At 34.1% G+C, this 16810-nt stretch overlaps 1 protein-coding gene across 11 annotated transcripts in view; it reads right to left on the bottom strand.

The window, feature by feature from the left end:
* Positions 1-1535: 1535 nt before the first annotated feature.
* The window catches only part of LOC124360855 (popeye domain-containing protein 3-like), a 166717-nt gene continuing 151442 nt past the window's right edge, over positions 1536-16810 (bottom strand). For all 11 annotated transcript variants that reach the window (XR_006922283.1, XM_046814815.1, XM_046814817.1 and 8 more), the window contains one exon: positions 1536-2288. Coding sequence is in view for 2 of the 11 variants with exons in the window: in XM_046814815.1 (XP_046670771.1) it covers positions 2224-2288 (65 nt within the window). In the remaining 9 variants the exon portion in view is untranslated. The remainder of the gene's footprint in view (positions 2289-16810) is intronic.

The following is a 16810-nucleotide window of genomic DNA, read 5'->3' as shown; positions in this document are numbered from 1 at the left end:
TCTGTGAACATAAAAATGATTCCCATTTTTACTTCTGAATCCCATAACACTATATATTTTTGTATTCACATGTAAATTCCCTACAATTTGGCTATTTTGTACTGTTGAAACATTTTATACTTTATTATAACGCATATAACATCCTGTAATATAATTTTTTCACATGTCAAAGTCGGACTACAACTATGTTGTAAAAATAAATATATTTTCATTTTTACTTCAAAACTACATAGCTGTATTCTCTAACTCTTAACAAGAAAAATGATATGTTCATCTCTCTATGAATATACTACATGTAATATTTTATACAAAATTTACAAAGAGACCCTGTAAATCCTACAAAAATCAGATCCCACTTTAGAATTTCTGATAGACGCTTCCAGGGTTAAATGTTTTAATTTTAAGTAAGCCCATCTAATGTATTCAAATATTTACTTATTCCACACCCCTCGATGTGTTGTGCTCTTCGTATAATTCATATAACCCCCCCCACCCACCCACCAGAAGCCAAGTCTTAGATACGCCACTGCTTTACATCAAAGAAAGGTAGAATTCATGTGTCACTGCCATCTTTAAACATCATACTGAAGAAACACAATTAGTTTTGAAGGTTAATTCAGAGGAATTCATGTCTGGTAAAACATGACAACAGCTAACATGACAAACATTAAAAAGATTTCATTTAGATCTTGAAATCTAAAAAGACGTTTAAAACAATAATCGTATAGGTAAGTTACAATAGAAATTATTTCAAATAGTTTAATCTATAAAACAAAGTTTATTTTTGCTCTCCATAGGGTCTAAAATGGATGATAAATGTTGCATACATCTAAATTTCTCCTATTTAAAAATGATGGCTAAAAACTAATTTAAGAAAGTTCTGCCATGACGATGATTGTTATGGGTAAATGACTAGAAGACATATACCTGATATAAAATTTGGGAGATGTATGCCGTAATTTTTATTTTTATGGCCTTCAACATTTGAAAGGGTTATCTTCTGTGGTGAATGTGCCAACTCAAAATTTTTAATACCATCCTTTCATTGTGATGCCTTTTCATTAGATAAGCTGTTCATATACTGTGACAAGTACCTGAATAATAGTGGAAGCTATGCTGAAAAGAAGTTTAAGATACAATCTGTCACATATAAAAAGTGTATCTTAGATTTTTTAGTATTTTTATTTTTATGTTTAATATTAAAAAACGGAACTTACTTCATGAAAGTGCCTCTTATTAACTGTTAATTTTGCCAGATATTACACAACTTTCTCCAAATTTTTATTTTATTTTCTACTGTTACATAACATTTGTTACATTGATCTCAATAAATGTTTTACCACATTGAAAACTTATTATTTGTTACAATTCATTTTTAACATATCAAAAGTCAACTGCCATTTTTGCATTCCTCCGTCACTATTATGTCTGAAACTGTAATACTCTCTGTGTGCATTTTAAAAACGTATTAAGAGAGTTATTTATAAAATCACATTGCTAAATGGGACGTAGGAACCATTAAACTCTAGAATAGGTGAAAAATGAAACCATTATTTCCTTTTACTTTACACAAAACACCATATCAAAAATCACAAACCCAACGTAACTTATAAAATTTTGTAAATTTTTTATAATGCTACATGTATCAAAAGTTCCGTATAATAAGCAGTTTTAAATGTTGTAACATTTTATAAATCAACCAAAACTAACATTAACTAATACAACTATTGTTACACTTTAAAGTTGTTAATGGATTACTACAAATTATAATATTACAGTAATATGAAGAATGAAAATTAATTTTTTAACCATGCTAGTTAAGAACCACTTATATTTAGAAGCTAGTAGTTTTAATTACCTGTAGACATCCGTCTGTACAACAGAGAATTCCAACTGTCATGCTATTATACAACATGTCATGTTTCTTACTAAGAACTAATTCTCATCAGGTTTTACAGATTGTTCAACAATCAATAGAAAGAAAATTGCACATCAGAATAATACACCGTACAGGTACAACATATACACCTTGTAAACCAACACATGAAAAACATCTGATACATAAATATATTAACTTAAGTACGTTTATATCACAAATTGAAATAAAGTAAAAATATCATCTTTGAGTATAATTTACACGGTTTTCACATAAATACAGAGATCTATTCAAAATTTAGAAACATTGTTCAGACAGGGGTTCCGAGAGGGTCCCAGACTATTGAGTCAAACGGGCGTCTCGTGGTCTGTCTCTTCAATGCGCCCCAGTCGCCAAGCGTTTGGGTCGTTTGCTGTGACAAGAAACACAAGTCAGTATCAATAAAGAAATATAATTTAGAAAGAGTTCCTTTAGGGTTCCAGACTATAGAGTCAAACAGGTGTCTCGTGGTCTGTCTCGTCAATGCACACCAGTCACCAAGCATTTGGATCATTTGCTGTGACAAGAAGCACAAGTCAGTATGATCTGTCTCTTCAATGCGCACCCAGTCGCCAAGCGTTTGGATCATTTTCTGTGACAAGAAGCACAAGTCAGTATGATCTGTCTCTTTAATGCGCCCCAGTTGCCAAGCGTTTGGATCATTTGCTGTGACAAGAGGCACAAGTCAGTATGATCTGTCTCTTCAATGTGCCCCAGTCGCCAAGCGTTTGGATCATTTGCTGTGACAAGAAGAACAAGTCAGTATGATCTGTCTCTTCAATGCGCCCCAGTCGCAAAGTGTTTGGATCATTTGCTGTGACAAGAAGCACAAGTCAGTATGATCTGTCTCTTCAATGTGCCCCAGTCGCCAAGCGTTTAGGTCATTTGCTGTGACAAGAAGCACAAGTCAGTATGATCTGTCTCTTCAATGCGCCCCAGTCGCCAAGCATTTGGATCAATTGCTGTGACAAGAAGCACAAGTCAGTATGATCTGTCTCTTCAATGTGCCCCAGTCGCCAAGCGTTTGGGTCATTTGCTGTGACAAGAAGCACAAGTCAGTATGATCTGTCTCCTCAATGCGCCCCAGTCGCCAAGCGTTTGGATCATTTGCTGTGACAAGAAGCACAAGTCAGTATGATCTGTCTCTTCAATGCGCCCCAGTCGCCAAGCATTTGGATCATTTGCTGTGACAAGAAGCACAAGTCAGTATGATCTGTCTCTTCAATGCGCCCCAGCCACCAAGAGTTTGAGTAGTTTGCTGTGACAAGAAACAAGTCAGTATTAATAAATATCAATCACAAGTGTTTTGTTAGGATTCTAGACCATTGAGTCAAATGGGCATCTCATACTCTATGTTTTCATTGAGCCTCAGTACCTCAGTTATGACAACAAACACATCAGTACATTAACACAGATTGGGGTGCAGAGACCCCCTATTTCTTTAATTGTTTACAGACACAGCAGAACTTTGGCTGCCATCCTCAAAAGTAACCTTAGGCATGACATAACAATTCTTGGAACGATCTAATTCTGGATAATAGTGAGCTGATGGCTGATATTACTAAACATTACGCAATGGCTAAGTAAACATAAACATGTATATATATGTATAATTTCAATAAACATTGAATCACAAAAAGTACTTGCTCCGCCAGAACTTGAACCCGGGCCTCTCACTTGCTGGGTGAGTGTACTACCACTACACCACAGTACCCTTACTTTTATAATTCAATTATTTTGTACTGGCTTTCTTTCACATATGCATTGAAATAACAAAAGTAACATATGATCAGAAGACCTGTCAAACTACTTTTTATTTACATGTGGCAGATACAGCCAAGCCCAAAATAATTGATTTGAAATGCCCATGTCATTGACATCAGTGTTTGCCTTCCAGAACGCTACTTATCTACTGATGGGGTTCATCTGAACAAGGAGAGAAATATTACTTAGGTAAGAAGTATAGCAACTTATTTCCAACAACCTATATTGATCACCAAGAGGCATATGCTGGAGGTGACTCTCTGACAAGCACACCTTCAGTCTGTATTGACAACGACAATATTCTATTGTCAATAGAATCCTTTAAAACTACCTAATTTCAAAAAGATTAATCCATTCTCAGTTCAAAATCATCCAATTCATCATCTAATCTGACCTCTAGGAGAGTTGATGACACACCAATCTGTGACACATCTATTGTTACAAGCCTTAGTGATGAGTTGGCTGATCTTCAGGAAAAAACATTGACTACCTGTCGTGATGTGATATTAGACAGGACATGACTACACCAAAAAAATGTACAGAAGAAGTATGAGTCCAGTGCTAAACATCTCCGATGTTGCTTGTCGTCCTTTTCCTGGTTTCCCTTCTCCTGACACTTCCAAACTTATCCTGCATTTGAATGTCATCTGAACTTAGTCTCCCACAAAATTTTATATTCCATGCAAACCACAAATGATTTGGAATTGTACATAAGCCACACGAAATAGCTATTTTTTTTAAAGAAGAAGGAAATCAGCAGAGAAAGAAACTTGGTCTATGATAACCAGATGGTCATTTTCTGTGATTCTGATCCTCAAATTCCTGCAAAATCCAAAATCCTGCAATAGAAAAAATAACACTTTTAGAAGCATTCTAGTTGATTTTAAAAACGAATTTGCTATATGCATCCATGAACATTGGCTAAACAAAGATGGAATTATCTTTTCATCTTCATGCAACAATCATTCTGCTAGTTTATATTCTAGATTAGAATACATCAGAGGGCTCTCTATACATGGCACTCAGTAAAGAGTATCTACGCTATCCAAGTATATGATGTTATAGTGCGAAACGTCACATTGCAAGCCTGGGTTGTGGCAAATAAAATGTCGTTTAATGCACTTAGGTCTGAGATATTTTAAACTTAAACTGGAGGGAGTGTAGAAGATTAGTTTCTTGTGATAACACTAGTATTAAAATTATTAATTGAGATCATTTTGCATTATTAATGAAAAGCCAAATGCCCAGGCTTGCAATGATGTCTTTTACTATAATCTTTTTCTGAGATGCACTTTAAAGTATCAGCTGTTTTTATTGACAGTGTCAAAATTATCGTTGTTTCATTTTGTCATCCTACATCTGGTGATGTAGATGTGTTTCTTGGTATTTGCGGCAGATTTTAGGAATTTACATTACAATTACCTGATTATATAGTTGTATTTGGTGGCAGTTTGAATGACAATTTTAATAAAATAAAAACCACAACAACAAATAAATATTTTCTTAACCTTTCGAGGAAAATCCTCAAAATAATATTTTACTGTTTTCATTCTCGGACTATCAATGCTATTATATTGAAATTCCAACCAATTTCAGAAAGTGATTGGTCCAAAGTAAGATTTTTATTATTCGTTTGACACTTCCAAAGACAGCTTTAGAACCTTTATCAATTAAACTAGAAGCATATGATTGGACAAAAAATAATGCCTTTAAACAGTGATGAGGAGGCATTTGAAACATATTTTGAAATATTAAACAAATTTACAATTAAAACACAAAATAAGGAAAACTATGTCTTGTAAAAATGAGTGTTGTACACAAGCCAAGTAGTTGAAATGGAAGCAAAATACTATTGTTACACTCACTGTCTATATATACAAATACTAAAATATTAAAAAAATAACTTTCCTACATTAAAAAAGGAGTATAGGCAATCCATTGAGGAAGCAAAACATACAAAAAGTGTCAATGTTGAATTCAGCTCCATTTCACTTTCCGCTTAGTGTGGAGTCCCAAGTTTCTATTTAAAAAAAGGAGAAATATCCATGTAATTACCACCCAATCTCCATTGTACAAGTTTTATCAAAACTGTTTGAAATTGTAGTCTCTGATCAAAGTAACCATCTTCAAAGATACATAAACCTGCAGATAACTTTTACTCAGGTTAAAATTTTTGAAAATAAAGAGTATGTTATGAGATCAGAGTAAAGCATTTGATTAGTTCCATAGTTGAGAGTTTCATAATCTCCTTAAAAATTAAAAAAAATGTATTTATAAATGGATCAATGTCACAAGAATATATTGTCGAATCTAGTGGTCCTCAGGGCTTTGTGCTTGGTTCACTGTTATTCTTAATTTATATAAATGAAGTACACAATACAGTTCAAGTTACCACAATGATGTATGCATATGACACTAAATTCTTAATCCCGGAACTGGCAAAGGCTTAATTTACAACAGTAAACTACATTTCTTCCTGCCGTGAGTACGGACTTATGCATATTACAATTTGGGTGTTACTTTGAGTGATATTTTCAGTTCCTGTTTGGTGTAGACTTAGTTTATGAGGCAACTTTAGAAAAACTAATGAAATTTTAGTTAAAGAGAAAAGTACCATCAGAGCTACTACAAAATACCTACCTCATGACACATGGTAAATACCTTGTTGTAAAATTTGAAACTCGAACCATTATACTGTAAATACATATGTGCAGAATACTTTAGTTTAAAGTTTATTATTCACAATGGATAATTTGTTTTCACGATAAAATGTTTTCAGACACATGCCACAATTAATGTTGAGAATGGAATACTATGTATTATAGACTGGAATCTTTTCTCTTTAGATGTCAAATTTTGCATTTGAAGAAAATAATAGATCCTAATCCTCGGAACGTAATATTATATATTCTTTTTATTGTGAATAATAAACTTTAAACAAAGATATCTCTTAATTTGTTTCTTTTATGTCTCCTAGTTACCAAGTGCCTGCACACCGAGATTTACCAACAGACTAACTGGACATGTGCCCAGGGCAGTACATTTTCAGGGGCAGCGGCGGAGCAAAAAACTTAAGGCAAAAATTGGTTTTAGTGCATACGAGGTGCAACAGGAAATTTAACTTTTGACGAGGGAAATTCTTGTGGTTAGAGTTTAACTCTACAACTGGCAGTCGCCTGATTATCAGTCGATATTAATGTTTCTGTAGTGGCAGTCGCCTGAAAATCAGTCGATTTGATACGTGCCCGTTTGACATCTGTTATAATCAATACACGAACTAAACTGCAATAATTCATATACCACTGGAATCAGAAATAGTTGCTGATTTGATCGATGTATTTTGTTTTGTTTTGTATGCCATGATTTAAGTATGACATATTGAAAACGAGAGTTGTTTGTAAACAGTCGGCCATTGTTGTTGTATTGTTACCCGGTCGCGTTATTCTTGTCCATCTAAAACGTAAGTTTATTACATGAAATAAGTGTTTTTATGTAATAAGTGTGTTTATTTATGCGTATAAATTCTCGTAGATTGTGTTTTATCAGTTTATTTTGTGATGTTATGAAGAAATATATGTGAAAAATATATTAGTGAGATTTTGTGTTCTAGGCTATGTGCAATGTTGTGATAGTTTTAGTTAGCTTTAGGATCATTTTCATATGCAACGATCATGATATAAAGCTTCTTTATTTATTTTTATAGGCTTACTTTTAATGTATTTTATGAATTTTTCGAGTAATAATTAAGGTTTTGATGAATTTTTGTAACACAGTCGTATCCATAGCAACGAATTTAGCCGTATTGTACTATCTTCAGATTAGAGTATTTTATAATTGTTTTAATTAAAAAAAGTGTAGTAAACTATACATTTTCTAAAACTATAAAAAATTTTCAACATTTTGGGTATTTTGGAAATATTTTTTTTCACACAATATGTCTTTTATAGGTGCACCCCCACCACTTTTACATACCTTTTTTATTTTTTGAAAACAAATTTAGTACAAAAAAGTGATAAATTTCTTATATTTTTGGGTTTTTATTTCCATAAATAAAAAGTAAATTTTCTTGTGAAAACAGTGATATATAGTAGTACATATAGGTTTATAATCAAATTATATTAAAAAAAAAAAAAAATAAAAAACAATACTACTGCAAAACACCTCAAAATGGCCTGCCACTTGAGGAAATTTCAACTGCCAGCTCGAGGGTTAAGTTGGCAGCACTGCCTGCCAGCCTGTTGCTTGTCATTGACACTTTCTTGTGTCATAATATTCTGTTACAATAGTTTAACCATGTGAATGTTTATATGATTTAGTGGTTTGTAATCATGACTAAAAAGTTAAGTGGAACAGAAAACAGGAAAAATTATGCTAAAAAGCAAAGTGATGAACTAAAGTTATTGAAGAAATTGCCAAAAATTGGTGATTTTTTCACTGCGACTGCGAATTGTTTAACTCCCTTCACTGAGAATGCTTGTGACTTGACAATCCCTTTGACCTCGACGTCTTTGGACCTCACACAAGAAGACTTGCTTGGTACATACCAACAAATAAGAAGGCTATCCAGAAAGTAGTTTACGTTCCACTCTGCAGCCGCTAGGGTCGGGACTATCGCACCCATTTTGATGTCACAGCATTTCTCCGTTCAGTGGCTATCCAGCCGTGCTAGTGAGAGGATACTGTCACTCCTTTTTGTTCTACAATAGCAGTTTAAAATGTGTGAAGTTTAATTTATTGGTGAAGTGTACTATCAAGAATAGTTTCTGTAGTTAGATTTTTAGTTGTTAGAGGACTACCATTTCAAGGAGATAACGAAATGTTTGGATCCACCTCAAATGAGTTGTATCTTGGGTGCCTAGAGTTGATTAGTGAGTAGCCCAGCACATAGGAAAGTATGGTTACAAAGGTCATGTGCACACTTCATGCCTGTCTTCTCAAACATGCAATGAGTTTATTGGAATTATGGGAAACTGTGTGCTAAAATCCATAGTTAAAGAAGTCAAAGAAGCGAGATACTTCTTCCTAATTGTGGATTCAGCTCCAGATTGTTCGTACTCTGACCAATTAGCTATTACTTTGCGATATGTATCCAAGACAGAACATAAGCCGGAAGAGGAGCTTATTAAACTCCTACCTGGGATATCACACACAGCTGCAGGCATGGAAACGGCTATAGTCGGATGTCTTGAAAGTTTTGATATAGATGTCAAGAAGTGTAGGGGTCAAAGCTTCTGGCTGGTTAATACTTTCCAGTTGAACCTACCACTGGGCACAGCAAAAACTGATGTGTCACTTAAATCTGGGCAACCTTATGGATGTCCAAGAGAAGCACATCACTAACCACAAATGTCGAGATTCTGGGGTGCAAGAGTAGATCGATAGATCTAGTCTACTGCGGGAGATGACTGTTGGAGTTTGGTGGGGTTCGTTCCCTAACTATCAGAGGTTCTTGTTAGCCTCAACAAGGGTGTGCCACCCCCTGTCTGCTTTGACTGGAGAGGCTGGTTCAGAGCTGGCCTCCCCTTCTTCTGGAGGGACATGACTTTGAGATTAGTGCCCTAATTCTTCCTCATGGATCTCGATAGGAGGTGGTCCCTACTATCTAACCTTATCCATCCAGAATATCCTGTCACTCTGGAACCAGCACTAAGGTCTACACTACCTTATAGGACTAAGAGCAAATTTATAAGCTTCTTGAAAAAAGGGGGTCAAAGCTTCGACAACACTTTTAATATGTCGAGGCCTTACTCAGGTCTTCAGACCAGAATAAAGCAGCAATCCAACTAGCCAAATACACACCGTGCTGCACAGTCATTCAATCTTGTTGGTTATTTTATCTTAGAGTGCTCCACAGCAACTCTAGTACTAATGTGTTTTGAACAACTACTTTTCTGTGTCAACTCACAGGTGGAGTATTTTGAAACAGTGTTTAGTAAAAACTCGAACTCCAGTGGTAGGTCCTTGTCAGCAAGAGCAAATGCTGTCTTGGCTTTGGTAAAGTTATAAGAAAATAAAATAATCGTTGAGAATGCTACCTATGAACCTCAGTGTAAATCCTACCTGTAGACTGGACGCACAAAACCTTGAAGCTAAGTTACAGAATTTGAAACTATTCATATTCTAGTTTTATGGAGTAAGTTTTTTTTGAGGGAATATACAAATGTTCAAATAACCTACAGAGTGAAAATCTTAATCTTGAGTTAAGAATAAAACAGTTAAAAACTCGGGAAGGATTCTTCAACACTTGTGACTTTTACATTGCTAACCTTGTCAGCAGAATAATCAAGGGCAAGGAGGTTTGTGCACACTGCTTTGTAAACAAAGCCATCAGTGCAAAGGAGGTCAGTGGTGACCTTTACACTGCTGACAATGTGAGTAGGGGAATAGCAGTGTAAAAGTCACCACTGACTTCATTGCCAACAAGGAACAAGGCAACATTTTAACTTCCTTATTTATAACAACCTAATAAAACATTTCCTTTCCTGTCAGTTTTATAACTATTAGTAACCTCTTTAGGAGTTTGTAAAATAAAAGTTAAAAAGCACAATAATCAAACATTTTTAATATTTATTTAAAACTATACTTTATGTACATTACAAAATTTTATGTTATACACATTTCTTTCATTATCATTTTTTACATATACTTTTCAATATAACTTCTTCATATAAAAAGAATGTTCATTGTAAGTCCAATACATTTTAATGTACATACATATAATTTCACGTACTAGTTTTACAATAAAATAATAGGATTCCATCATGAGTAACAAATTGGAAATGTATTCAATAAGTAACAAATTGGAAATGTATTCAATATACTATTCCCCTCCTGTTCTCTTTACGATTGAGGTGCTTGAATCAATTACACTCGTTAAAGTTGTAATGTTCCCAAAATGTAGGAAATCTCAGGACTTATTCAATATTTTTCTCTAGGAACACATCTAGAATAACATGCATTCCAAGTCTCATGCAGTTAACCAATTCTGTGGAATATTACATCAATTTGAAATTGTCCAATGCATTCATTTATTGGGGAAAAGAATGGAGGTATACAATTAAATTTGAATAGTAACGAAATAGCTTGGCTCTGCCAGATACTGTTTTATATTTTCCGAAACCAAATTCCGAACAACGTACAACGTACGAGGTAAACTAGACATGTGAGCATGCAAATGTGTCAACTATAGTAGGGACCACCAAAGAGTGCAGTTGAGGGAGGAGCCTATTTGGCACATGACCTTGGAGTAGCCAATGAGGACTGAGCTAACTAATTAACTGCGTATGTTTGAGGTTTGTACAGTAAAACACTGGGACAACAAAGACAAAAACAAACTCCAAACATAGAATTGTGACAACAATCTGTGTTGGCCACAGCGAGCCGTGCAAGGCGGCAATTAACGTGTTGTACCAACTGCACTCTTTCGTGGCCCCTGCTATAGTTTATACTACTCCCCTAAAATATCATGAAAGCTAAAATAAAAGTAATTATATATTGTAAAGATTGTATAATTTTGATGTTACTATAAAACTGGTGTTACTTAGATATTTATTATATTTACTCCACCAAGCCAATGATGCTATTACTATAATAATACTAGATTTAGCTAACTTTAAATTGACTTGAAAACAAACAGACATAAGTATACTATTATAACACGTTCACGACGATAGCTTATTTCTGAATTCTCTTATTTGCTGTCAAATTTTTCAATAGTAATAGCAAAAATCCATAACCGTTTTTGTACGTTAAACGTCTAAGTATAACAACAACAACAAATTTAGGCTTCGCATTTTTGCACAAAAATATTATTCCAATATGTTTTACAATGTTTCTCCGAGTTCCCCAAGGTGTAAATAAAAAATTAATTTACCTTCGAAACTAAGCAATTATGCGCTCCATGAGGTGTATGATAGTTTGAAGTATTTATTTAAGCACGTGATCAAATTTAACAAACCGCCAAAATAGGCAAACAATAAAAACCCAATAAGGAAATTCATAGCTATGTGAACCCCACCAGGCGCACAACACGTTTACGAAAGTCCACGGTGTACCCGATCGGGTACACAACAGCAGTTGTGAAAGATCATGCGTACCTGATGGGGTACACGTCGTCGTGAATGCGTTAAGACAATAAATAATGATGAAATTTTATTAATTGATGACATTGAGTTAAGTACCAAAAATAAAGTATACAACATACTTTGCCTTATTGAACAAGAGATATAACAAACACTAATGTTACAAATTCTTCGTTTGTATCAATTCCCAGATAAAATAAACTGGATTTAACTGTTTTAATCACCAACTGTCATTAAATTTGAATATTGTACCCATCAGGTATAATGTATAGTGGAATATCCATTATCCAAAACTCAGTCAATCGAAAAGTCAGTTAAAAGCATTCATGAGTCCTGGCACGATGACATTACACAAGCGGTCAGACAGTATATTAAAAACACAAGTGCCCGAGCGAAACATATGACACAGCTGTCCGGTTGTTTCACTGATCCACGCCCACTTGTACACTTAATCTCACTTTGCATCGCTAACATCTACAGTGTTGTTTGAACTGTCCATACTTTTGTTTGTTGTGCTGTATCATGTCTAGCAATGTCAACGAAACGTACACATGTTGTTCTTAGACTGTCTGACAAACCTGAAATTATAAAAAAATAAAGTAAGGAAAAAATGGATCAAGCTTAGCTCCCGTTTTGAAGCACCTACAAAACTTGTGGCAAAAAAAAGAGTTCAAAGCTTAAGCAAACAAACATATTCAACCATTTTTTAGATTAATTTTTAAATTTTTCAATCAAATTTATCACTAAATTAAAAAAATTAGGTAATACTGTATTCTAGTGTGTGTTTAAAAAGTTTTTTACTTGTTTTATTTGTGTCCCACAGAACCCATCCCTTCAATAAAAACTATCTCTTTAGAAAAGTTATTTTTCAGGAATACTCTTCTGAAAAATTGGCTATCGGAACACCGCCTGCACCAATTGTTTTAGATATTTTACACTCTAGTTAGACTTTTTGTTTCCACTGCATACATTTATAATTTCAATACTCTATAACAAATTTCTATTTATAATTATCAAAGAACAAACATTTAACAAGCACAACAAAAAACTAAAATAAGTCAATAAAAGAAACCTGTTGATTACTAAAAAACAAAGTATTTATTAAAACACCAAGTTATTTTAAAACAAGCGAACCAACAATGGCCACGTGCAAAGAAACAATAAAGTTTGAAAACTATTTCTGAGAAAACAAACAATATCATAGTGAAGAACAGCAAAAACATATCTCAAGAAAAATGTTTTCGAGTGCTGGAGCATGAAAAGGTACATTGAAACATTAAAAAGCCTGAATTTCGGACTGCTGGACAAAGCGGATAGACACATATAACCGAAAAGACAATTTCAACAAAGCATTGAAGATTGGAAAATTTGACATTGAAAATGTAAACATTCTCGAGTTTGAAGCAAGTGTCATGCTCATTGTACTCACCGCAGTAATAGTACCTAATCCTAGGAATACCTAAGGACAATAAGATCCCTATACAGAAAATGTACTTAAAACATATCTATAAACAGATAAATACAAAAAACACATATAATTCTCTTCAGCAAAAAACAACTATTTTGAAATTTTTTCAACACTGATTTTCAAATAATTCTGTACATTCCTTTAAATAAATTCCTTTTTCATCGTAAAATGACTAATTATTTCCTTTAAAATAAAACATTTAAAATAAGAGAATAAATAATTATGCAGAATTAAAACAGTTTAAAACTTGAATATGCCATTGATAATGGACTTAAGAGTTTTAAATGATTTTCAACCCTCATGCAAGCAGCGAGTGTGTAGTTTTCCTCCATGCAAGGACAGTCCTTATAAAGTAAAGGGCTACAATTGTTCCTTATACATTATTGCGTTCACACCACACTCACAACTTACACCAAGACTGATACTCATCCAAAGTCCATCACAAACATATCACAGTTGTTACATATCTAATTATAAATACTCTACTTCTGAATAAAACAATTTTTCATTGTTAATTTTTAACACAGGCAAAAGACATTAATTCCAAATTATGTATGAATAGTTTCCTAAAGTATTACTTGCATAGTTAAAATAAAGGATATTAAAGATTTAGATAACTAGGAGTTTCAAGACTGGTATCTGCTCTCTTCTTCAGATGTCATATCCTAAAACATATGATTATACGCATGGCAATCAATACACCTAAGTCAAAGTTAATAATAAAATATTGTTAGCCAAAACTACAAATAAATGTTGGACATCTAAACGCGGAGTAAGACGGAGCAAAAGTGCAAAATCATGACGATTAAACGTATAACAGAAACATGGACGATTTATGTATTAAAAATGCCCTATTTTGGCCTGATATATCCACATTTGTCTTATGGTTTGAGATTATGAGGCAGCTGTTTTAAATACCAACTCGAAAGAGTATTTAGAGCTCAAAAGAAAGCTGAATTCTTTACAAACTGAATTTCAAAGTGTAGTGCAAAGATGCCTTCAGGGAGCTTGGATTGTTAACTTAACCCTGTCTATATTCTCGACGTCGTTCTATACTGTCTACACAAATGAGAGTAAATCTAAGGCAGTGACGTCCACCAATATGAGAAAAGAGGCAGGGAAAACTTTCGGATTGTACAACATAGAACGACGACATTTGAACATTTGCTGTCCCAAGTTGATGTGAAACTGATAAACAAGCTGCCTGAAGGAATTAAACATCCCAGTAATTCTAAATTATTCAAATCTCGATTAAAACACCTCTTGGTGTTATTGGCGTTTTACTCCCTTGAGGAGTTCATGTTGAGTTGCTGGGATGAAAACTATTAAAAAATTAGAATAAAATATAAACCCCAGTTCTGTTATACAATTGAATAACTGCAATAGAATCAATGTAAAATGTATATAATGTTGAATGTACCTGACGCATGCATGCAATCTTGTAATTGTTGGAGCATTTAAGATTATGTGATTTAACAGATAATCGAGTCTTATCATTATGACACCCTGACTTGGCAGCAACCAAAGAAATAACAGGACGGTACGGGTTAGACAGAATAGATGGGTGGACGTCTCCTTTGGTCAACTGTTTACTCCTGTCTCTTTTACAGAATCTAAAAGTTGTGGTGTATCTGAATGTCTTGAATGAGTGCAACAAAGATAGTCAAATGAGGTATTTGCTAATTGGCAACTATATGGTACTTTACTTAGTCAGTTCCAAAATTCTGTACTATGGATTTTTAACACTATATACAGGGTGTAACTGAAATACACCGACAAACTTCAGGAGGTTGTTTCTGAGGTCAAAACGAACCAAAAAAGTTCCTATAAATGTATGTCCTAAAATGCATCGTTTTCCCGTCTGTCCGTCTGTTTGTGTTTATTACATTAAATTTTTTTTCTAAACAACCATTAAAGGTACAAAGTTAAACTTTTCAACATATGCTAATCTAGTAAAGATTCTCAATTTTAAAAAAAAAAATTGAAATTTTTACTCAACAAAATTCAAAATGGCGGCTAGTTAAAATCTTTGATGGTGAATTTCTCAAAAACTACTTCCTGTATAAAACATTTACTAGAATATAAAAGAAATATAAATTTATTTATAAAACGAACGGTACCTCATTTTTTGAAATCGCTCAAGAAATAAAAAAGTTATGGAATTTTTCTTAACCTAGTAACATATCACATTTACAAGTTTTTTTCTTGTTTCAAAAGTTAATGTAAGTATTTAGGCAGTATAAAAATTAAAACGTTATTTTGGGTTAAAAAACTTTAAACATGATAATTTAGTATTCAATTTTTAAAAACGACATCGTAACAAGCAATCTACAAGTTTTTTTCTTGTTTCAAAAAAACTACAGTAGCCTACAATTGTTTAGAAACATTCAACAAAAATATCTCACATTAAACAAAAAATATCTCACATTAAACAAAAGAGTTTTAAGCTGTCATTATTAAGAAATACGGAATAACTTAACAGAGCAACATTTATTTCAAAAATATTATGGATCACTTTACAACAAATGTTCATATTCCATTTGATGCGATGCATGCATTAACACGTCTGGTCATTGATTGCCGAGTTCTTTCAAGTATTCCTGGTGTATTCCTTACAGTGTTACAGGCTGCAGTGATACGCTGTAAAAAGGTCATCCCTGGTATTAACTTGGTCTTCCATAAACTAGAGTTTTCAAATGGCACCAAAGGAAGAAATCCATTGGAATTTAGATCTGGCGACCGAGGCGGGCCATTGATACAGGTCCCCCTCTGCCTATCCATCTTTCCCCATAAGTTTGGTCCCAGAAATTGCCTGACATCTAGTTCTGAAATGCGCGGGAGCTCCATCATGCATGAACCAACAGTGCTCTCTCACACCCAAGGGAACATCATCTAAAATTTCAGGCAATTCGTGTTGTAAGAAATGTCTGTAGTTTTCACCATTTAGTATGTCAGGTAATACAAAAGGACCTAATAAACAGTCTCCAATGATGCCTGCCCAAACATTTATTTTAAAACTGCTGTTGATGTCTCCCTTCATGAATGGCTTGTGGGTTTTCATCAGCCCATTGATGCATACTGTGGTAGTTGGTTATTCCATCTCTCGATTAAAAACAAGCTTCATACTTGCTGTATACACAACTAATGATGTAAAACCAGGGTTGTTAGCTTGCTGATAAAACCATTGGCAAAACTGTAAACGTAATGGAAAGTCAGCTGGACCAAGGGCTTGTACACGCTGATAATGGTACGGATATAACATCTGCTCATGTAGAACTCGCCATACTGTCATGTGGTCTACGTTGAGTATTGCTCCTAACTGCCTAGTACTTACGCCTGGATCTTCCTCTACTGCGCTGTAAGATGTTTTCTTCCAAATCAGAGTTCTACGCTGTCTCTGTACACCTCGGTCTGCAGTAGAAGGTAACAAAGTGCCAGTCTCATGAAGTCGGTTGAAAACAGCAGCAAATGTTGAATGAGTAGGTTGTTGTCGATTTGGAAATGATTCGTAATACAGGCGGGATGCTAGGCGACTATTACCGTTTAGCTTTTCCATACATAAATATCATGTCAGCTTGATGG

The sequence above is a fragment of the Homalodisca vitripennis genome, chromosome 4 (assembly GCF_021130785.1).
Source record: "Homalodisca vitripennis isolate AUS2020 chromosome 4, UT_GWSS_2.1, whole genome shotgun sequence".
Taxonomy (NCBI): domain Eukaryota; kingdom Metazoa; phylum Arthropoda; class Insecta; order Hemiptera; family Cicadellidae; genus Homalodisca; species Homalodisca vitripennis.
This window is presented reverse-complemented; position numbering and strand designations above follow the sequence as displayed.